This window comes from Thermobia domestica, chromosome 7 (genome assembly GCF_964235325.1).
Source record: "Thermobia domestica chromosome 7, izTheDome1.hap1.1, whole genome shotgun sequence".
Classification (NCBI taxonomy): domain Eukaryota; kingdom Metazoa; phylum Arthropoda; class Insecta; order Zygentoma; family Lepismatidae; genus Thermobia; species Thermobia domestica.
The window spans coordinates 1,268,267-1,292,426 of record NC_137460.1 but is presented as its reverse complement, the minus strand read 5'-3'; the positions used below and the strand labels follow the sequence as shown (position 1 = coordinate 1,292,426).

General features: G+C 35.3%; 1 protein-coding gene across 3 annotated transcripts in view; it reads right to left on the bottom strand.

Moving 5' to 3' along the window:
* Positions 1–24,160, bottom strand: part of LOC145689830 (UNC93-like protein) — a 191,998-nt gene that overhangs the window by 14,734 nt on the left and 153,104 nt on the right. For all 3 annotated transcript variants that reach the window (XM_081764049.1, XM_081764047.1, XM_081764048.1), the window contains exons 4-5: positions 8,333–8,540; positions 2,863–3,022 (exon numbers count right to left, since the gene is read on the bottom strand). In XM_081764049.1, the coding sequence (XP_081620175.1) occupies positions 2,863–3,022; positions 8,333–8,540 (368 nt within the window). The remainder of the gene's footprint in view (positions 1–2,862; positions 3,023–8,332; positions 8,541–24,160) is intronic.

Sequence of the window (24,160 nt, the reverse complement as noted above, 5' to 3'; positions counted from 1 at the left end):
TGGTATAGAATAGGGACAGAATTGATTGCAGATTTAGTATTGCAACTAGAGTTCGTATTATGTACATAGCCTGGGCTAATTTTTTGCTTAGTTTCTCTACGTGTTCTTGCCATGAAAAATTATTATCCAAATATATACCTAAAAATTTTACAGTATTAGTAAATGTACATATTTCATTATTCAATAATATCTGTGGAAGTTGGTGTGATATTCTGTGAGATAAATAGCAGAAAACACTTTCTTTTATCTGCATTTAGTTTTAATTTATTTGAAGAAAACCAATGCGTAAGTTGGGATGTTGTAAAATCAATGGTTTCTTGCAAGCTATCTCTGTCTTTCTCAGTTACTGTGTCATCAGCAAAAAGGAGTAGATTACCCTTCTCCATATTTAAGGATAAATCATTAAGATATGGAAGAAAGAGTATTGGTCCTAAAACTGATCCTTGTGGAACACCTTTTTTAAATTTATTCGTTCATTTGAGTTTATTTTGCTCAGACTTTTAGTTGTTCCGTCCATATGAAGAATTTATACGATTTGTTTACGATTGTACAAGTATGATTTGAACCACTCCAAGGCAATGCCCCTAATGCCATATTTTTCTAATTTACCAAAAAGTATATCATGGTCTACACAAACTCTCTTGAGATATCACAATTTATGCCTACAGTATTGCCTTTCTGATCAACAGACGTTATAGCTACTTTGATATGTTCATATATGGCAGTAATTTTGGATTTGCTTTTATAAATCCGTGTTGCATTTTGGTGATTAAGTTTTGTTCATTAATGAAACTTAGTAGTCGCTTACATACTAGTTTTTCAAGAAGTTTTGAAAAAACAGAAGAATGTGATATGGGATGGTAGTTTTCTATTTCGTTTCTACATCCTTTTTTGAACAACGGTTTAACCACAGAGTTTTAGTGTATCAGGGAAGATTCCTTTGGAAAATGACTCACTAATGATGTCCGCTAATGCAGGTACGATAATGTGGATACATTTCTTCAAAAGAAACTGGAATATCATCCATCCTGCAGACTTTTTATTATCAAATTTACTTACTGCTTCCACGATTTTATGTGGGGAACTTGGGGTAAGGAAGAATGACCTACTGATGTACTTAAGCGGCTGTAGTCTACTTGTCTCTCTTGGGGTAGGTATATCATGTATAGCTTTCTCTGTAACGGTACAAAAGTAATTATTTAAGTACTCAGAAACCAACTTTGGGTCATTTGTAGTTAAGTTACTGCCTTTTATACGTAAGTATATTTTTGTGGTTTTCAGTTTTCTTTCCTAATTCATACTTTACTATTTCCCACGACTCTTTGCTTTTATTCTGTGCATTGTTTATTTTATTACTATAATAGTCCCTTTTGGCTTTATTAATAACTTTTTATGTACAGGGATTTGTATTTTCTATAGTAATCAAGAATTCCTATATTTGCTTGTTTGCTAAGTTTGAACAGCTCTTTTAGTTCCATACTAAAGATATGCCACATTGACTTGATCCCTAGTCTTCCGTAGCAGGCGCTGCTATCGGCTGAAAGAATTCCACTCGCTTTCTCTCGCTTAGCAACAGCTGAACCCTTATTGGCTCAACGCGTGGGTGTGTGAGGCTGTGAGCTTTAGTTCGCATTTTTGCCACGGCTTAAGACATTTTGGCAGCACAATAGAAACCCTAATACCATGTGTAATCCACGGTTTGTTACGTGTTTTGTTTACTTTTTCATTAGATAAAGGGGAAAAGAAGAAAGTTAACAGTACTATAAAAAAAATACTATGAAAACAAATTACAATAGAATGAGTGACGAAAGTATTCTTTCTAGCAGTGGACTTGATAGGCCTCACGTTCGCAAATTAATGTGATGGTTGGGAATTGAATGAATCTTAGTGATTTCGTCACTTCCACTCACAGCCTAAAAGTGCAAGGATCCAAACAAATACATCTGCTAGGTAAAGAAAGCATAGGCCGATATATGTTTCACTTTTTTTCATGTAAATACGTTCCTCCCTTCCTATTTGCTCTTCACAATCCCCTGTCTCAAGAACTTACAGCAAAAGTTGAAATTCTCTCCTTAATTATAATATTTATAATATTTTGATTATTATAATATTTTGATTATATAATATTTTGCATTCACATAATATTTAAGTGAATGCAAAAAAAAAAAAATAAATAACCACTGTAAATTACATATGAAGCACACATCTCTCAAACTCACCAGGAATAGAGAAATACGTTATGCTTGACCTGTCCATTGGGAATTGAGAAAAATGGTTTAAAAATAGATTTAAAAATACGGAATTGAGACTTCCAAGTAGGCCCTAAATCTGTTTTTGTGATGACAAACATATCTTCCTCATCATCATCGAGCTTTTTGACAAAAGTTTATCAATCCCCTATCGCTCTGATTTCCTTATTTCTAAACCATATTACGTATTATATTATCTTCCTATCATCTTCTCAGAAAAGCATCCATATTGCCCATTAAAATTGCGCATATGCTCTTTTTTTCGTTAGCTATGATTTATTCAGTTTTTCACCATTTTCTTCTACTAAAATTAATTACGAGTTACAATAGATACATTAAGGCTTCAAATTCTACATGAAATAAGTACTGTAGGAAAAAGAAGCGAAGCAAGTTGCACGATTATGAAGATAATACTTTATCCTTATTATCTTTAAAGTGTATCAACTTCCATGTAGCCATATAAAACTTACACAGTCTATATAGTAATAGATGTCACACTCATCAGTTCTTCCTATTTTTACTAGTTCTATGTAATCATTTTCAGCATTAATCTATACACACATCACCCTTGCCTTCCCTTCAGCCAGAAATGCCCGTGTGACAAAATGATTACCTCCGTGAAATCAGCTGTAATAAAGACTGAGTCCATTCCCATGAACAACGTCATGGGAATCAGAAGCAGTTGGTCTCTGTTTCGCAACAACTTAATGGTGGCCACCAACAGCTGGAATCCTGACAAATTGCTTCCTACTTTGGTCCGTTCCTCTTGGTACCTGCGAAAACAAAATACAGTGGACTCTTTTTAATTCGAAGTCCAAGGGGACACGAAAGAAATTCGAATTATCCAAAATTCGAATTATCCAACAACATTTTTTCACATATATAACAACAAACAAACCAAAGGACTGTCCATCAAAAACATATTCATATGGTGTAGACTTTACCTTTAAAGCAGCTTTTTCACGTGATCGAATACCGCAAACTAACAAACGACATTAACTCCACACAATTCCAACTACGTGTACAATGGAAAATATATTTACGTACAACACTACAACATACATTGAATAGCCCAAACAATTAAACACCAGTAACAATTTGAGTATTCTGTTCTCACTTTTAAGAAGTCGTAAACTTCATTTGCTTAAATTTTATTGTTTTTGTACGGTCAATAAGTCTTGAATTTCATGTATTGCATGGAATACGATATTAAAACATTTGGTTGACTTTATCAATAATTTATCTTAAATTTTCAACCAATTCTGAAACAAGATGAGATTGACACACGTTCTCTATCTTTACTTCTTCCCCAACTCACCTTCATCTTTATCATTACATAGATTTTCTATTTATCTTTTGTATTACTCTTCCCTATGGCTGCATCTGGATAACTGAAAACATGTTAAAAGTGTATTTCTCTGTTTACATCTGTCCAACATTAAAAATTTTCAACTGTATTTAGTTCGAATTATCCAAAACATAGGTTCAAAAGTTCGATTTATCCACGATTTTTTACTATTGTTTTCAATACAGTTTTCAAGGGGAATGGACTCCTGTTCGAATTATCCAATATTTCGAATTATCCAAATTCGAATTAACGAGACTCCAGTGTAATGCTTTATGAAGTTAACTTTATTCGCATTTAAATATTGCATTTTACTAGTAAATAATAGTAGTAATAATTAACTCAGTTACATTCAACCGCGAGGAATTTTAGTTGAGGGAAGGGCTATTTGAAGAAAAGAGCCAGATTCAGAATAAGGATACCATAGTAACGTACGCGAGTCTAGGAAGATTCGGTGTAAGAAAACTCGACGTGGGGAAAGTTAGGTGTAAGGTGAATTCGCTGTAATACATATTGCATATTACCACTTACGATAACTTCTAAAATTTCATATTGTGAAAACGAAAAGACCATAAAATGCACCGAATAAAATATTACGTATTTCAAGAAAAGAATATTTTTTGCGCTGGGTCCGATATCTCTTACATTAATTTTGTGGGCGGCGGGATTACTATAATTTGTTTTTACCACACAATCTGACACTTTGTCAGAAATAAAACAATCACAACTATAAGTTCAGAGGATAGTTACAGAAACAACTAGAAACACTTTCTATATAGTACACCATAGAACATGTATACATACGTAAGATGCAAAAATATTGACCAAAAAAGTCTTAGTGGGATGGGCAGTATAAAGTGGGATGGTTTTATCAGATAAAGTTCTAGAAATAGTATTGAGATAATAATAGGAACAGAGGCTAAAATAGTAAAATAAGCTCAGTAAAATCTTTACTACATCCAAGAAACACCTATAACATACACTGTAGATAATATATACATAATAAATGCGAGATTCGGAATTATTTTTCAAAATTATAAATTGTAGGCCAGTTCTCAAAAAAATTCAACAATGTTCCCATTTTCAAAAGTGGTTGCAAGCGATTACAATCGGTGTATTTGTGTTTCTTATGGAAGTGACCTGCATGTAGCAGTTCAATTTGGAAGGTGTTAACGCCTGCTCCGTTTCAAGAACATCCAGCAATCTCCATATTGATGAATGGCTGCCACCTATGTGAGTGTTGAAACCCCGATGCCAAGGCTCAACAGCATTGTTTGTTTTTGGAAGATCTCTGATCGTAGACAGAGACCTCCAATCAGACGTACACACTAGTTAAGGCATTCATTTTTACACTTTTGAGTAACATATGGTAAATAAAGAAATTATGCAGTTTTTTTTTAAGAATTAATATTTATAAATAAATATTTTATAAACAATTACAGGTATAAAAAGAAGGATACTTTTCACAAAAAATCCTTTTTTTTCGTGATTTTCCTGTCTCAGATACATGGAGACATGTGAATGGTACCGTTTGAAAGTGTTCTATTCTAAAAAGAATGAGGTACGAACCATAATTTTAAGATAAAATAGGAATGACGCTGTAGACGCTTGACAAAGTCTATAATTCACCTTTGAAAAACAATTTAAAAGGGTTAATAAATATTTACATATTTTGTATGTTTACAACTTATAAATAAATAAAATTACATGAAGTGAAACTCTACAACGTACACCAGTCACCATATATTGAACGAGTCATTGGATCAAGGAACCTAAGATGTGAGAGAAAAGTCACTTGTATCAGAAAATCACTTCGGGAACAGAGCAGTAATGGTACAGGTAGCCTGGGATCATTTTTATCTGAGTCACCTGGATGTGGTTTTCGCTCTGCAGATACTGTTTTGGTCTAAACAGCCGAAATTATCAGCTGTACAGCCATTATTATATCCACACAAGTACTGGATTAATGTGATTCAGTACTCCAGATCGAATATTCACATTTTCAACTCCCGGTTTGACACATTTCTTCAAAATGCCATGTCTTGATTATTCCCAAATATAAATTTCATGTTTGTTCGTCTTTCTAATGTGAAGAAAAAGCTAAAGAGTGATTTTGAACACAGATTTTACAAAGAAAATTTAACAAAACATTGGTTAGAATCAGTGGCATCGTTCATAATCTACGCATTTTTTTAATAGGCTCGCTCACTTGGATTTTGACATTGCTAAGAAAAAAAATGAGTATTTATCCAATGTTATCGGGATTGCTGCCAGAGTGAGTGTTGCTGTGCTGAGTTTTCGTTACCATACAGCGGCAACGAAAGCTCAGCACAGCAACACTCACTCTGGCAGCAATCCCGAGAACATTGGATAAATAGTAGACGCCAGCAAAGCTTCAAGATCATATTAAAAAATGAGTAGCTTTTATCTTCTGTAATTTTGACACACTTACGAGTATACTCTGATAACTCTTGCATTTATCTTCCAATATACTGCTTTGACACAGTCACGAAAAAACAAAGTAGATTTAGTGAGAAACAGGCACGTAGCTAATGAAATGAAAAAATTAAGGAAGGATAAAAAAATGAAATGAGAAAAAGAAGGATCAGCGTTAAAAATGAACTACAGGAAGCTTTTGGTTACTCTTTCTTATGAGGAGATTTGTATTAGTTACAATACATGGTGGCAAGGTGAGTGAGATATCCTTGAAGAGTCAAGGAATTTGCAATTTCTAGAAAATTTACGGAATTCTCAGAATTTCTGCTAATAGTCAGAGAAATTTCAAGTTTTCGCAAAGATATTGCCGTTCTGTAATAGTGTAGACATTTTTTTTTAATCATAATTCTCTATGGTATCAAACATGTGATTTCAGAAACAGTTTTCTACTGCTCCTTTAACCTCTCATTTGGAGCAGACAGTAGTTGACGGAATAATAAAAACAAAAAGTTATGTGGAAAGAAAGTTCTGTTAACATTTGATTCAACAGAGAAAGGAACGCGGATATTGTAAAATGTTTTAAAGAGATTATTGAGTATGTACTTTTTATAATAGTGAATATGTACTTTTTAGCATAGTAGAGGTCAAAATGAAAGGAAATTTGTTATATTTGAATAAACAGAGGAAGGACGTAAATATTGAATAACCTTTTTCAATACGTTTTTATAATTATTATTTTACTCGAGATTTCTTCATAGTTTGTTATTAAAATACCAACATATCCTCATTTTATTCTTCTAACAAATCAATATATGTTGATAGTAAAGTAGTTTAGATCAGTGCTATTCAACCGGGGGTACGCGGAAATGTTTATGAGGGTACTTAATCCTAAAATAAGCATATATCCAATATTTATTGAATTATCGTAGTTGAAGATTTTTTTCTTTCCAATAATTTCTCTGCATTAACGTCAATAAAAATGAAGCACAGAAATTGCTTGAATCCAGAATCAGCTTTTAGTCTCGCACTCGAAGATTCGACCAAAAATCAACAAGTTGGCATCCCGGAAACAAGCTCAGTCATCTAATTAAGAGATTAGTTCTAAAAGTACTTTTAGTTTTTGAATTTTTAACATTGTCCTCAGTGTGCAAATCATCAGGGAGGATGAGGGGAAAATCGTCCTCCGTAGAACTGGATATCTCCCATATGTTTTGAAATTTCCCATGTTTATTTTTTCGGATGTGCACTTCATGCACCTTTAAATAGTCTTTTCATTGGCATACTGATTGTTCTTTTGTTAGGTCTCTGTTTACCCCCCTTTTTAATCAACAGAACATGTGTATTAAGGTTAATAAGTCAATTTTGATTTGCAGAAGTAGTATCTTTTAAACAGCTTCAGGGGTACACAACTGGGTGGCGAACTGAGTCTAGGGGTGCGCGAGAAAAAAGATTGAATAGCACTGGTTTAGATTGGTCGAGCTCCTGGACCTTCAGAATTTCATGTCCCCCCCCCCCTTCCGTTACGGAATCCTGGCTAAGCGAACCAATATATGTTTCAGTAAAATAGTTTAGAATGATCGAGCCCCTGGTGTGATGACCATAATATATCATGTCACGGACCCCCCCCCTTCACGAAATCCTGGCTACGTGCCTGTGAGAAAACGGAGATAAAAATAGATGTAATGAGGAAACAAGGGGAGAAAAATAGAGGAAAGAAATAGTTTTAGTGAGAAGATTTAGCAAGCGGAGGCGGACAGAGAAAATAGACTTATTGACAAGAGAGGCAAAGAGGAAAATAAATTTAGTGAGAAGAGAAGGAAACAATAATTATTATTAAAATTACAGTACCAGATTAAGATATTCTAAGTTTCGTAGTGTCCAGGACATACCACGCTTGATGATCAGGTTACAAAGTTCCGACTGTTTCCTTACTGGTGTACAGTTCTAATTGAGTAAGAGATGTCTGCGTAGGCCTAGATGACTGTGCACGATAATGAAAGAACTTTCGGGAATAGTGGTGTACGCAAGGGAGTTTTTCCGGGCTTTAAACCCTTGCCCAAGCAATTATACAAAAACATTTGTCATATTAGAATGTGTACAAACACCTGATACAACATGAATTTGGGAAGCTGAACCCATCTTAGACTAATCACTGCGTATAACATTGTTTAGAGAGGAGGGTATACTAATCTCGATCTCATTGGTTTGATAAAATGGTATTTTTAGTCTGTAGCAATGCTCTCAGGTTCCTTAGCCAATAGTGTTAATAAATGAACAAAACAAGGAAATTAATGTAGCCTACCTTTTCAAAGGATCTGCAAACACTGCCACTGACATGGAGGCTATCAGCATACAGACGATGTAGATTCCGGACAGGATGTAGATTTTTTCATCTCCAGGACGCTGCAAGTTCTCATTCTCTTTGACTTCAGTTGGGCAGAAGTTGGCCCCACATGTCCCTAGCACGTGTTCATCCACTGTAACGTTCGTCTCTCTTCCAGATGATAATACTAACAAACAAAGAACAAAGGGAAGCTTATTTCCATGAACAAATTATCATAAATATAGTAGCTTAGATTTACACATTATCTCCTTAGTCACATACACAATTACTATTGCACAATCACTAGGAAACATTTTCATCCATAGCTTGTGTGCACGTTTCCGTGTCTCTATTGATATAAATATACCAGTATACTCATGGGGATTTGTTCTGCCCAACATATTCTGTGAGCCTTGATATCATGAAAACACTGCAACACAGTGAGGCTCTGTTCGAAAGTGCAAGGACACACTTCGAATGTGTAAACTCGAAGCATATAATTCGAGTTTCATTATCTAGTGTAAACTTCGTCAAACTAACTTTTGATCCACAGTTCATTGCAATATCTTACTGTGGCAGAACTGGAAACATTGGTAACAAAAGAAGGTAGTATTGCAGGTGCTGTTCCAAACAAAATAAACCAATCCAGCAATGTTCTCTGGAACGAAAACGAATTATTGTCCGAATATAAAGTTATCAGGCGTAGTAAAAATATGGAGGCCACTATATAACTATCAATACATAAATGTATTTTTAATGCCTGGTAAGTTTCAGAATTTGTACTCGATCTGCGCATCTAGGATATCATGTCACACCAACCTATAAATTAATAAGAGGAGCGTAAGAGTAATGATATGTTATGCGGAAAATGAATTCATAACTTAGAAACTAATAATCTGTTGACGATTTCATTTTTATTGAACATATCCACGCGAGGACGTTTCACATCACAACCCACTGTGAGAATAGTATCACTAAAGGTAACGGCGCTATTTTAACCAATATGACTGGTAAGTAATTTGAAGTTCATAGCAAGCGAATACAGACAAATAGAAAGAGGAACAACTGTGCGTATGCATTTGGATGTTGACAGGATCGATAGGGTTGCCGGATTTTGTAAACGGAAAACCAATCTGACTATATGTAAGGTCAGGATTCTTATTTATGTAGTCAGAGTTAATCACCTGTCTTTTCCAGGTTACTACTCACAATTTTCCATTTCATTTTATACAGTTAACACAAATTAAGCCCTACACGAGATGTATGAAGAATGTGAAAGGTAACATAAGAAGAGTTGCTTGGCAGTCCCTTATTCCAAATCTCCATAGCAGAACATGCCGCGATCTGCAATGTGATCGCAGAAAATCTGCCGCGCCTGTGCAGAAAAATTGCCAGAGGAAAAAATACAGCCAACAGAAAACTATAAAAACATGTGTGCTATGGGCATGTGTCTTAAGTGCACGAACGACTCACAAATATAGTTTGAACTGTTTTTTATGTCGTGTAAAGCGGATTTTTAAGTGTTTCTTATGCAGAAAAATTTTGCAGAATTCTTGCAGAAAAGTTTTGACTCACAAAAACTCATCGCAGAAAGACAAACAAAGTTCTGCCATTCCAAATTTCGATTTCTTGTGTTTAACAGGTGCTAACTATTGCGCCAATTATAACACCCTCCCCATATTTATGATTGAAGAGATACTTTTTTCCTTCGTTGCGTCATCACCTGAGTCAGAAAGAATACCCTAAAAGAAACACAAATTTAGCATTAGCAAGAAAAAAATACATTTACGCAAAATTTAGAAAGATAAACAAAATCTCTTTAAAGACTCAAGAACGCAGACTCTCCAGAAGTTTGACAGGAAAAAAATCCGATATCAAAATTAAACAAGACATATCTTTATGCATTTTAACTAACTTCTTGTGCTAGAGTAAGTTGTTACGGAATTTTAACCAGATAAAGGCAAAAATATAAATCCAAAATTATTGAATGGATGCACATAGGGTTGCCATATTTTTAAAATGAGAATCCGGGACGCTACTAAATTACGAGAATCTTTGAAATACTTAAAATGAAAAGAGTCATATACTAATTTACTTTCTTCCAATATATAGGGTTATTCAAGTATTAGATAATCACATTTTTAGTCATTTTAGTAGACCTCCTTCTTCCTAGTTAAGCAAACGTAAGCAAATTATTCCCTCCTTCCCCCTGGTAAGCAAAATTGTTTTCTTTAATTTCGCAGCATCTGTTCTTTCGTGGCTTTCAGATTCTGTTTTAGCTCCTTCCCTACACATAAGGCCAGTTTGCAAAATGGGCCGATGTATTATCTGTCAGGAAAGTAAATGTACACCTGTTTTTCGAGTCTGGCATTCCTGCTCTCCATCCGTGGAGAGTATGAGAATTAAATCAATCAAATGTTTACTGAGGGCCAAAAAGAAAAGTTTAATCTGAATAAGACATTGCAGAGGGACACAAGCTGTGAATATGAATAGTGCATAGTTAAAATAAAGGACGACACCGAAAGAGAAAGCCACAAACAGCTGTTAAACTTAGAAAAAAAGAGTAAAAATTGTTGAAGTGGGAACATAAAACACAACCACAACAAATACGCCGAAAACTAAATGTTCACCATGCCATGATCTTAGTGTAGTGGTTAAGGTGCTGGCTTACAAATGCAAAGGTCGCCAGTTCGAATCTTCGGTGAGGACGTTTTTAAAATTTTTTTGTTTATAATACATGCAGCTCATGAGAAATGGTAAAAGAGGTCGTATTTAGTCTTTCGTAGCAATTATTATTGGTAAGGTTTAGTACTGATAATACTTTTTGTCTTTGCGTGTTGCTTTTATTCTTTTCTTCATTTCAAAAGAGAAAAATATCCGAACAAATGCCACCAAAATCCTCATATTTTGAATGTAAACGCCATTTGCAATTAGTAAAGAATAAAAATTGAACGTTCCGATTTAGCTGCAAAAAGTAAAAAGAAAAACATGGAAGTAAACCATACTCATGGTTATTAAACATACAATTTCTACATGCCTTACACCTCCCGACCACGTTTCTACGTTAGCAAGTAAGAGGTTTGTGTTTAGGTTAGGCTGGTCAATACGTTTTGCAAAGGGGCCCGGTTTAGCTCTGACGCACCACAGGTGCGAGAAGAGAGCAAAACACTTTTTCTCTCTCCCTCTGTGTGTCTGTTTATCTATCTATCTGTATATATATAACGCTATTTGTGAATGCCATAACCACCCTAATTTTCAGCGGATTGAGATGAAACTTGGCACAAACATTAATTGTTGAAATATCTTCAGTTCGTTAACCAGAATAATCAGACGAAAATGTTCAAAATGGCGGCCCTTTAAACTCTTAAAAACTTCGCCAAATTTCGCCCATAAATGGGTATTCAGAAAGTTTGAATAACTTTTCCTCTTTTACTGAAATATTTGTGTGCAGAGACTTATTGAAATATTGGACCCGATTAATCGCATAAAGAATGTTCACGCCCTTTTCGCTACGGTCAGGCTTTTTTTTTTTGCGCAGGAGGGGGTTATTTTCGTATCGGAACAAGATGATTGCTAGTGATAATATGAAATTACACATTGAAAGTGAAGTAACTTGTGAAACGTGTTATTTGAATGAATAATATAATAAATGTGCTTTCCTCTAACACAGAGAACTGTAAATCATGTAATTCGAGTTCGGGAGCCTGAATGGCGAGGAGTGTTATTTGATTTGCTTTTTAGTAACACATTGCATTGCAAATAAAGGTAGGCAACAGTAGTGGTAAGTAAAATAATAATAATAATAATAATAATAATAATTATTATTATTATTATTATTATTATTATTATTATAATAATAATAATAATAATAATAATAATAATAAGTGTTGTTTGTGGCAAGGCAATATCTTCCTCAATTCTTCTTCAAACGTAATAATTGTAACGCCATATCTCCCTTACAAACAAAATATTAGCAATTTATATCGAGAGAACGGGAAACTGTTGAGTAATGGGAGCAACGTTGGACAGTATGCACTCATAGTACTCAGAAAAATAAGCGATTTCAATGAAAAATGAACGAAGAATCATTGCCGTGGGTAGTCATGGAGCCAAGCAGAGCCCTCTTTAGGCAAAATGTCGATAACTTATATCGAGAGAACAGGAGGTGATAGTGAGATGGGACCAACGTTGGACACCGTGGACCCATAACGCGCATCGAAAAAATTAGTGGGGGGGGGCGGGCACCAGCCAGCCTTACTTATTTCCACATAATAATATAAAATTATATTGTCGAAATACACACACGAATTAGCTAGTAATATTTCATATTATTATTATTATTATTATTATTATTATTATTATCATTGACAGCGTCTTTTCATTACGTGTGCATGTTTGACATGAAGCCAAAGAGAAGAACCATCATTCGTAGAAATAATAAGAATAGCCAGTTACTTTAATTGTGAACGACGGCGAAAAATACGAGAAGAGTGACCTTAGCGAAAAGAAACAATACTTTCTCTCAATTGGATAAAAAATCAAGCCGAGATAGATTCGAACTCGCATGGGCGGTGCGAACAGCCAGTTCATTGTCCACTTTTTTTTTATTTTTTTTTTAACTGACTCACCGAACGTGTTTCAGTAACTTACTTATTGCTAATTTTACTTGCTTCACTCGTTTAACTTGCTTTTTCTAATAACTTATAACGACAGGGACACGAACACAGAAACATCGAGGACAGTTAAAAATCATAGATGCTCTCCCGCCGGGAATCGAACCCGGGACACCATACACCAAAGGCGCACGTGCAAGCCACTTGACCAGCGGGCAGGGCAATGCTCACTCTCTGTGTCGTTAGTGATTACGACCACTGTATTGCGAGCTATCACTTCTGTGGGTTGTATACTATGATCACATGTTTCTTCTTTGCTGGAAGAGTTAAAACTACATTCTATGTAATACATGAGGTATTTAGACCTACATCATCTTCATATAATGTAATAAAAGTGTCATGCTGGGAATAAGAAAAAGAACATTCCTTGGACAAAACTGAAACTATTGGCATGAGAAATATTTATCTACGAGGCATGCGCAGTAGTATATTTCAGAATAGTTACTGTTTAGTTCAGTAAACGAAGAAAGGGGTATAAAAAAGCAAATATGTCGAGTCAACGAGATCGACCAGAGTTGACAGAGGCGGAAGCAGATGTGTAGTAATACAACAACTTCGTTAAATTGATAATTGGTTCTTTATTCTGTAGTAGATCGTCTCACAACTTTATGGGAGAGCAGAGAGACTTACTAACGCTGTCATATAGTAAGCTTTAGTAACACGATCATACAGACACAAATGGATGTAACTGTGAGTACTACAACTTGGATTTAACGAAAGCCGTTTAGATTTTCAGTGGTTTGGATGGTTGTATAAGACACAAAAAGATAAGACAATACAATTCTTCATACCTCAGCTTCTAGTAACTAGATACATGCAATTTCTGGATAGATACTGAAACTGCTGTCGGATTTTAATACATGACGTATTGCAGGATACAAAATGCTTTGCATTACTTGTTTGTTTGTAGACAGCTACTAGCTTAGTGTTCTGAAAAGTTGTGTATAAACTAGGGATAGCCAATTCCGGAATTATTACTTTCCGGACTCCCGAAGGTAAAACCGGACAAAATCTGGAATTCGGAAAATTCCGATTTTGGAATAATTCCGGAATTCGGAAAAATCCGGAATTTAGAAATTTGATTTCGTTTACATTCCGGAATTCGGAACAATCCGGATTTTTTCGAAATCCGGAATTTATTCTCAATTCCGGAATTTTCTAAATTCCGGATTCTTCCCGAGTTCCGGAATTCTTCTGAATTATGGAGTTTAACTGAATTCCATAATTTTTCGAAATCCGGAAAGTGAAAGTTCCGCTTCCAAAAAATGAATTTATTTTGGTTAATATGAATCGTGGTGGAAATAAGTCTTTGACCAGGTAATGGCGACTCCTTTGAAAGAAATAGAGAGTATGAGAATTCAATCTGTCATATTTGTAGTTTCGTGTGGAGAAAATATAAACTTGTGAACCAACGGTTTAAGGAAAACTCAAGTTATTAATGTAAACTTTTTGGACATCATAAAATAAATACGAAAGACATTTTGAATCGAAAAAATATAACATACAAGTTTGCAAGCGGAGACAAAGAAATCTAACGTAACCAGACTAAAGACGAATCGTTTACCGCGTAGCGATCAAGGTCAAGCTGTTTTCCAGGGCGAGTTTCGAGTTGAGTCGAGTTTGATAATGGCTCGCTCGCTCGTTCAGCTCGTTTTAACTCTTTTTTAAATAATGGCCTGATTAGACTGGAAAGCGAAAGCCATGAGAAATGTAAGCACTAATGTGGAATACTTTTTAGTGCTGCTCACGACAGGGGTGCGTCTCGTCTCGTAATTTTAGTGCATCTCGTGGGGAAATTTTTGTGTATCTCGTCTCGTCTAGATAACGAGAAGACAAGGGTTTTTTTATTATTACGAGACAGCCTCAAATGTCGTAATCACTAATATAAGTATATATTGTTGTTCTTAAAATCGAGGCTGAGACCTGCACTGTCGAATTTTTGAGCCCAAGCAGAAGACCAACTCGGGTAGCTATATCAACCGGCTCTGCTCGTATCAACTGAGCGAACAGCTCGAGTTGGCTCGGTTGGAATGAGCCGATGATCCGAGCCGGCTCAGTTGGAACGAGCCATCGACTCAGCTCAATTGAGCCGATGGCTCGAGCTTTCTCGGTTGGGATGGGTCCCCTACTCGGCTCATGTGAACCGGTTCAAGCCAGCTAAGTTAAAATTAGTCCATCGGCACGTTTCGATTCAGCTCAACGAAGCCGATGGCTCAAATCGGCTCACTTCTTGGTTCGGTTCGATAGTGAATGAGCTGTAAGCAGAGCCGCTCGAGCCGTTGAGAAGCCTAAACCCGGTCCCAGCTGTTTTGAACATGTTTGGCTGAAGCTTATAACTTTTAACAATTTTTGGCTCGAACCCGAAAACTTGCCCCTTCAGAACTCAAACCCAGAACGTGACCGATGTCCTTCCCTCCTGAAGACTTCTCGACGACCGAGATCGACAGTCAATTAGCTTTTACTATTCAGATACAAACCGTATATCTTTTAAAGATTATACACGGTTTTGATATAATAATAATAATAATAATAATAATAATAATAATAATAATAATAATAATAATAATAATAATAATAATAATAATAATAATAATAAAAGTTTTAAACTTGCCGTTGAAATTTGGCAAAACTTACTTAAAAGTAGAGATTTCGGGGAAAGGGTTCCGTACCTTCAAGACAGTGGCGTAGGGAAGGGGGGACCGGAGGGGCCGCCCCCCCAAAGAGGTCCGATAATGTACTTTGGTACTTTGATGTTTGTAATTTTTTATATATTTTTATGTTTATATATTTTTTGTTTGTAATTTTTCTATATGTGCCTATAACAGCACTTGCCCTCCCCTCAAACACACATCCTGGCTACGCTACTGCTTCAAGACTCACCTCTGCAACTACCAACATTTTAAACTACAACGTTTCATTGAAGTTTCATGTAGAAAGTATTCTACTGTATGTTTTAAGGAAAATAACTATAATAAATATAACTGAATATCACGCAACAGTAAGGCATATAATAAACTAATTTTTAGGATATGCAGAGGTAAATATAAAAGCTTTGCTACAAAATACCTACACAGAGCATAATTCAATGAGCTCTGAAATATAATGTAACGAAATAGCCTATGAGATTCAGTCTACAGACCAATTGTTACTTAAAGAATGAACATACACTATTTCGAGAATCGAGACAAGAAGGGAAATATTTATTATACTTTTCGTCTCGTCTCGATTCTCATCTCTAAAGAGAGACGAAAATTTTGAGTTAGCCTTTACCCGTCTTGAATGTAAAATGTTAATTCTCATGTTATTCTATTTGTTTTAGAAACGAGATGAGAAAGTCCTCTTCTTGTGAGCAACATTAAACCGAACCGAAATATTCTTTCCAAATGTCACGCTTCTGCTTGTAATGGTATGACCTGAGCGATAATTAGCTCCTAGCTTTTAATCTTCTACGAGATAATTATTATTAGTTTATTATTATTATTATTATTATTATTATTATTATTATTATTATTATTATTATTCCTGAAGATTTGATAGTTCAAATATTGAAACATCGGAGTATTCAAATATCTGAATATAATAAAACATATGTTATCGCTGATCAATCGCCATCAAAAATCCTATTAAAAAAAAAACATTACAATGTGCATTCGCACAAGCACCTTGACCACTTAACCGCGATCGCTATGCGGTAAAAGATTCGTTTTTAGTCTGGTTACGTAAGGTTTCTTTGTCTCCGCTTGCAAACTTGTATGTTATATTTCTTCGATTCAAAATGTCTTTCGTATTTCCTTTATGAAGTCGGAAAAGTTATATTAATAACTTGAGTTGTTCTTAAACCGCTGGTTCACAAGTTTGTTTTTTCTCCACACGAAACTACAAATATGACAGATTGAAATCTCATACACCCCATTTCTTTCAAAGGAGTCGCCATTACCTGGTCAAAGACTTCTTTCCGCCACGATTCATACTAACCAAAATAAATTCATTTTTCGGAAGCGGAACTTTTACTTTCCGGATTTCGGAAAATTATGAAATTCAGTTAAACTCCGGAATTCAGAATAATTTCGGAACTCGGAAAGAATACGGAATTTAGAAAATTCCGGAATTGAGAAAAACTCCGGATTTCGAAAAAAATCGGATTTTTCCGAATTCGGGAATGTTAAAGAAATCAGAAATTTCTAAATTCCGGATTTTTCCGAATTCCGGAATTTGTCCGGTTTTACTTTCGGGAGTTCGAAAAGTAATAATTCCGGAGTTGACTATCCCTAGTTTATAAACAACCTTTCAGAACACTAAGCTAGTAGCTGTCTACAAACAAACAAGTAATGCAAAGCATTTTGTATCCTGCAATACGTCATGTATTAAAATCCGACAGCAGTTTCAGTATCTATCCAGAAATTGCATGTATCTAGTTACTGGAAGCTGAGGTATGAAGAATTGTATTGTGTCTTAACTTTTTGTGTCTTATACAACCATCCAAATCACTGAATATCTAAACGGCTTTCGTTAAATCCAAGTTGTAGTACTCACAGTTATATCCATTTGTGTCTGTATGATCGTGTTACTAAAGCTTACTATATGACAGCGTTAGTAAGTCTCTCTCTGCTCTCCCGTAAAGTTGTGATACGATCTACTACAGAATAAAGAACCAATTATCAATTTAACGAAGTTGTTGTATTACTACACATCTGCTTCCGCCTCTGTCAACTCTGGTCGATCTCGTTGACTCGACATATTTGCTTTTTTATACCCCTTTCTTCGTTTACTGAACTAAACAGTAACTATTCTGAAATATACTACTGCGCATGCCTCGTAGATAAATATGCATGCCAATAGTTTCCGTTTTGTCCAAGGAATGTTCTTTTTCTTATTCCCAGCATGACACTTTTATTACATTATATGAAGATGATGTAGGTCTAAATACCTAATGTATTACATACAGTGGCGTGCCGTGACTTTTCTCACAGGGGACTAGGTTCGAAGAGAATGTGTGCTGTAGAGTGGAGGTCCTGAGTAATATTGTTGACACCAAATAACACAATTTATATGTTTCTGTAAATGCTTCTTCTACCAAGCCTCTTTCTTTCAAGAAATGGATAATTTCAGTCACAGTTTTATTTGAAAAATCTAAGAGTCTGTAAACCTATATTAATTCACTCCGCAAATTGTTAAAATTAAAAAAAAAAACTCCCGTCAATTGATTTAAGGGTCAAAAACAAACAATCAGGAAATCGAGATTTCAAGCATTGACAATTCTTTAAATCTAACAGCTCAAGAAATTGTAACTCACTGAGATCTTGGAAATCACAGCATCAATAATGTCATTGAAGATACGCACATATTTAATTTCTGAATCTGTTCAGTCATCTACTTTACGTCTTTTATTAGAAGGTTCCCGTTGTCATCCAATTCTACTTTTCTATAAGTCTTCAAAATCGTTTCTTGCATTTCTAAGTTGCGATACCATCTTTTGTACTTTTTGGATGCAATATTTCACATCCAAGGTTTTACTTTAAAGAATGTTGAATAGTATATCCGTGCGGAGAAATGCAAAATCGAAATCCTTCAATGATAACTCACACTTTTTCTTTTTTTCTTTTTTGTAGTCATGAAAGCTTCGGTGTCGCAATTATCTGAATCTTCTACAATATTCTCAGAACACCGTAAAAGTTCTATTTGATTTTCATTTACTGCATTCACAATTTTGGAATTGTAATTCCATCTTATAGTGGCAACCGTTGGAAATCGCTTAGTTACTTATGATTCAGCAAGCGCGTTACAGCGTTTCGATGAATATGAAAAGAAATTTGGAATGCCACTTATTCTAAAAAAAAATATTTTACATTCCTTGATGTGATTAACAGACTGTGGAACAACGAGATTGAGTTTGTGATGATACCAGTGTATGGTGAGTGCACTCAAACACCTTTCCACAAAAGATTGTAAACCGTTCAAATGTCCAGAAAATGTGGCGGCTCCATCCATAGCCTAGTGCTACAAGCTTTTACTTACAATTAAAATGAGAGAGAATTTGGAAAGCATGCTCAATTAGAGCAGTCGCAGTGCAATCACTGCTTTTTTTTTGGTAGTAACATCTGCAAAACAAATAAATCTTTCACGAATTGCCGTCTTTCACGTACCGATTGAATGTTGAGAGATCTTTGCAATGTCCGTAGTTTTGTCCAAAATTATTGCTGTAAGAAGTGTATTGTTTATTTCTGACTTAATTTTATCCAGAATTACTCACCAACACATTTAATAATATAATTCTGAATTCTGTTTGACGTTCCTTTAAACACTCCCATGCTGTGAAGATGACAAGTCAACATGGGCGCCCGAACGAGAGGGCAGGGTGGGGCCCGGACCTTCCTCTGGCTCACGAAAATGTATACGTAATATAGCAAACCACGTATATTAAATACCAGAAATACCAGATGCAACATAGCAACCATGGAGATGGGCCCCTCCAGGGCCGGATTTCCCAATAGGCCCGGGCCTATGGGCGCAAGCTCCAAGGGGGCGCACGGCCGAGAGAAAAAAATAAAAAATATCTAGAAATAAAAATGAATAGCCATAATTAAACATATTTTTTGAATTGATTAAAAAAATCAGGCTAATAAAGCATTCTGATTTTGAAGTTCATTGAAACAAATAATTGTTGGTAAAGTTACACTATTTGCATCGTGGAGTGGTGTTTAAGGAATTAACATATAGGCCTGATATAATTTTTTAATAAAGGTTTTTAGGAAAGTAACTTTAACCAGGGCGGAAAAATTATTGGGCCTAGGGGCGCTAAAATGCTAAATCCGCCCCGGGGCCCCTCCCTAGAAAATTTTCTTCAGGCGCCCCTGCAAGTCCATTTAGTGTTGTACTTAGAAAGTAACTGAATTACTTCAATATAATTTCCCTAATTGACAGAATCTTCCTGTTTGTTATAGCTCTTGTTTAGCCATAAAACAAGAGGAATAAATCAATCGGTTCATTAGTTCTCGGTTTGAATCAACTTCTGCATTGCTTGCTCAATTAAAAATCAATTCTGGTTTCCTGAAAGTTTTCAATTTAGTTATTGTGAACAGGTGTGAATAACATTTTTCTTGGCGGAACTTGGGTTTGTGAAAATTGTTCATGTCACAAAAGCCATCATTATTCCACACGTCCTTTTCTATGTGGAACAGAATACAAGGCCAGCAATACAGTTTGTTTCTTGTCTTACATGCAGTTAGCTATTTTGAAGAAGCAAAATAATCCGTATTGATATTATGTATATAATCTTTCATTTTTGTCTAAATGGAAATGATTGGAGTTGTTCTACCACTGGTTATTATTTGTTGCATTTCTTGAAAATTAAGGAATCCAATGGTCCAGAATACAAGACTGAAACAGCCGATCCCCACCCCTACTGTCCCCTATACCAATTGAAGTAATATCACTGCTTGCGCCATCGCTTTGTTGCAAGGGACTCGGTTTCTCAAACGAGTCCTCTTCCATACTTTATTCTTCGAGTCATTTTCAAAATATATTGATAATCTAAAAAGTTCACACTTCACTAGATTTCTTAAAGTGTCAAGATTAATATTGTAAATTTAATTGCGTTAAAACTATTAACTGTAAAAAGCAAACGAGCATTAAATTCGCTTACGACAGAACGCCCGTGCTTAGAGCTTAGACAACATAATATGAGGACTAGCTGACTGGACCCTGTTCCCTTTCCCGAGAAAAGCCGATTAAAACCCGAGCGTTTCCGATCTCCACTTCGCTATCGCACCCAGCACACGGGCGCTGATTATAGTTGTCAGAACAATTGAAATAGTGTTATTTTACAAAAATAGAGAAATGTTTTCGTTTTCTTTGGTATATATTTATCATAAATACTTTAATTAAAATTCCAGGGGACTAGCCTAGTCCCCTAGTCCCCTTGACGGCACGCCGCTGATTACATAGAATGTAGGTTTAACTCTTCCAGCAAAGAAGAAACATGTGATCATAGTATACAACCCACAAAAGTGATAGCTTGCAATACAGTGGTCGTAATCCCTAACGACACAGAGAGTGAGCATTGCCCTGCCCGCTGGTCAAGTGGCTAGCACGTGCGCCTTTGGTGTATGGTGTCCCGGGTTCGATTCCCGGCGGGAGAGCATCTGTGATTTTTAACTGTCCTCGATGTTTCTGTGTTCGTATCCCTGTCGTTATAAGTTATGAGAAAAAGCAAGTTAAACGAGTGAAGCAAGTAAAATTAGTAATAAGTAAGTTACTGAAACACGTTCGGTGAGTCAGTTTAAAAAAAAAAAAAAAAAAAAAAAGAAAAGTGGACAATGAACTGGCTGTTCGCGCCGTCCATGCGAGTTCGAATCTATCTCTGCTTGATTATATTATCCATTTGAGAGAAAGTATTATTTCTTTTCGCTAAGGTTGTCACACTCTTCGTATTTTTCGCCGTCGTTCACAATTAAAGTAACTAAGTACTCTTATTCTTTCTACGAATGATGGATCTTCTCTTTGGCTTCATGTCAAACATGCACACGTAATGAAAAGACGCTGCCGATAATAATAATAATAATAATAATAATAATAATAATAATAATAATAATAATATGAAATATTACTAGCTAACTCGTGTGTGTATTTCGACAATATAATTTTATATTATTATGTGGAAATAAGTAAGGCTGGCTGGTGCCCGCCCCCCCCCCCACTAATTTTTTCGATGCGCGTTATGGGTCCACGGTGTCCAACGTTGGTCCCATCTCACTATCACCACCTGTTCTCTCGATATAAGTTATCGACATTTTGCCTAAAGAGGGCTCTGCTTGGCTCCATGACTACCCACGGCAATGATTCTTCGTTCATTTTTCATTGAAATCGCTTATTTTTCTGAGTACTATGAGTGCATACTGTCCAACGTTGCTCCCATCACTCAACAATTTCCCGTTCTCTCGATATAAATTGCTAACATTTTGTTTGTAAGGGAGATATGGCGTTACAATTATTACGTTTGAAGAAGAATTGAGGAAGATATTGCCTTGCCACAAACAACACCTATTATTATTATTATTATTATTATTATTATTATTATTATTATTATTATTATTTTACTTACCAGTAATGTTGCCTACCTTTATTTGCAATGCAATGTCTTACTAAAAAGCAAATCAAATAACACTCCTCGCCATTCAGGCTCCCGAACTTGAATTACATGATTTACAGTTCTCTGTGTTAGAGGAAAGCACATTTATTATATTATTCATTCAAATAACACGTTTCACAAGTTACTTCACTTTCAATGTGTAATTTCATATTATCACTAGCAATCATCTTGTTCCGATACGAAAATAACCCCCTCCTGCGCAAAAAAAAAAAAAAGCCTGACCGTAGCGAAAAGGGCGTGAACATTCTTTATGCGATTAATCGGGTCCAATATTTCAATAAGTCTCTGCACACAAATATTTCAGTAAAAGAGGAAAAGTTATTCAAACTTTCTGAATACCCATTTATGGGTGAAATTTGGCGAAGTTTTTAAGAGTTTAAAGGGCCACCGTTTTGAACACTTTCGTCTGATTATTCTGGTTAACGAACTGAAGATATTTCAACAATTAATGTTTGTGCCAAGTTTCATCTCAATCCGCTGAAAATTAGGGTGGTTATGGCATTCACAAATAGCGTTATATATATACAGATAGATAGATAAACAGACACAAAGAGGGAGAGAGAAAAAGTGTTTTGCTCTCTTCTCGCACCTGTGGTGCGTCAGAGCTAAACCGGGTCCCTTTGTAAAACGTATTGACCAGCCTAACCTAAACACAAACCTCTTACTTGCTAACGTAGAAACGTGGTCGGGAGGTGTAAGGCATGTAGAAATTGTATGTTTAATAACCATGAGTATGGTTTACTTCCATGTTTTTCTTTTTACTTTTTGCAGCTAAATCGGAACGTTCAATTTTTATTCTTTACTAATTGCAAATGGCGTTTACATTCAAAATATGAGGATTTTGGTGGCATTTGTTCGGATATTTTTCTCTTTTGAAATGAAGAAAAGAATAAAAGCAACACGCAAAGACAAAAAGTATTATCAGTACTAAACCTTACCAATAATAATTGCTACGAAAGACTAAATACGACCTCTTTTACCATCTCTTCATGAGCTGCATGTATTATAAACAAAAAAATTTTAAAAACGTCCTCACCGAAGATTCGAACTGGCGACCTTTGCATTTGTAAGCCAGCACCTTAACCACTACACTAAGATCATGGCATGGTGAACATTTAGTTTTCGGCGTATTTGTTGTGGTTGTGTTTTATGTTCCCACTTCAACAATTTTTACTCTTTTTTCTAAGTTTAACAGCTGTTTGTGGCTTTCTCTTTCGGTGTCGTCCTTTATTTTAACTATGCACTATTCATATTCACTGCTTGTGTCCCTCTGCAATGTCTTATTCAGATTAAACTTTTCTTTTTGGCCCTCAGTAAACATTTGATTGATTTAATTCTCATACTCTCCACGGATGGAGAGCAGGAATGCCAGACTCTAAAAACAGGTGTACATTTACTTTCCTGACAGATAATACCACTGCAATATAAGTGTTCACAGAACTCCAGCGAAATTGAACTTGCATCAACAAATATTTTGAACTCAAAAAAATTGTCAATATATTTTAAATATTTTCCACAAACCTTATTCTTTCTATGTAAACAACAGGCATTCTCCTAGTTTACTGAGCAGAAACAGGGAAACAATGAACACATTTTTATTTTTATCTTCCTTAACAAAAGAATTCCTAGAGAGTTAAGAAGTTGATCGCAAAGAAAAGAAAAAAAAAACATGTAAAGCTGTTGATTGCTTTCAACACAACGTTGATATTTATGTTTTTATCTGAGCATTGTGTTGCTGTTTCCTTTCAGTGACAACTGGTTTTCAGCATTCAGGTAAATCATCTGCTATCGTAGTCACCAAAGCTTCCGTCGTTTCCAGACGACAGGTTAAGAAGTGCAGTCTTTAACTTAAAGTTATGTAACACCTCATTATATTGTACAAAAATCAATATAATATGTTCTAAAAATATAATAGATAATATTTCTAAAATTATTTCTGCGTCCTCAATGTTCGCATATTTTAATTGTTCTCTCTCACGTATTAGT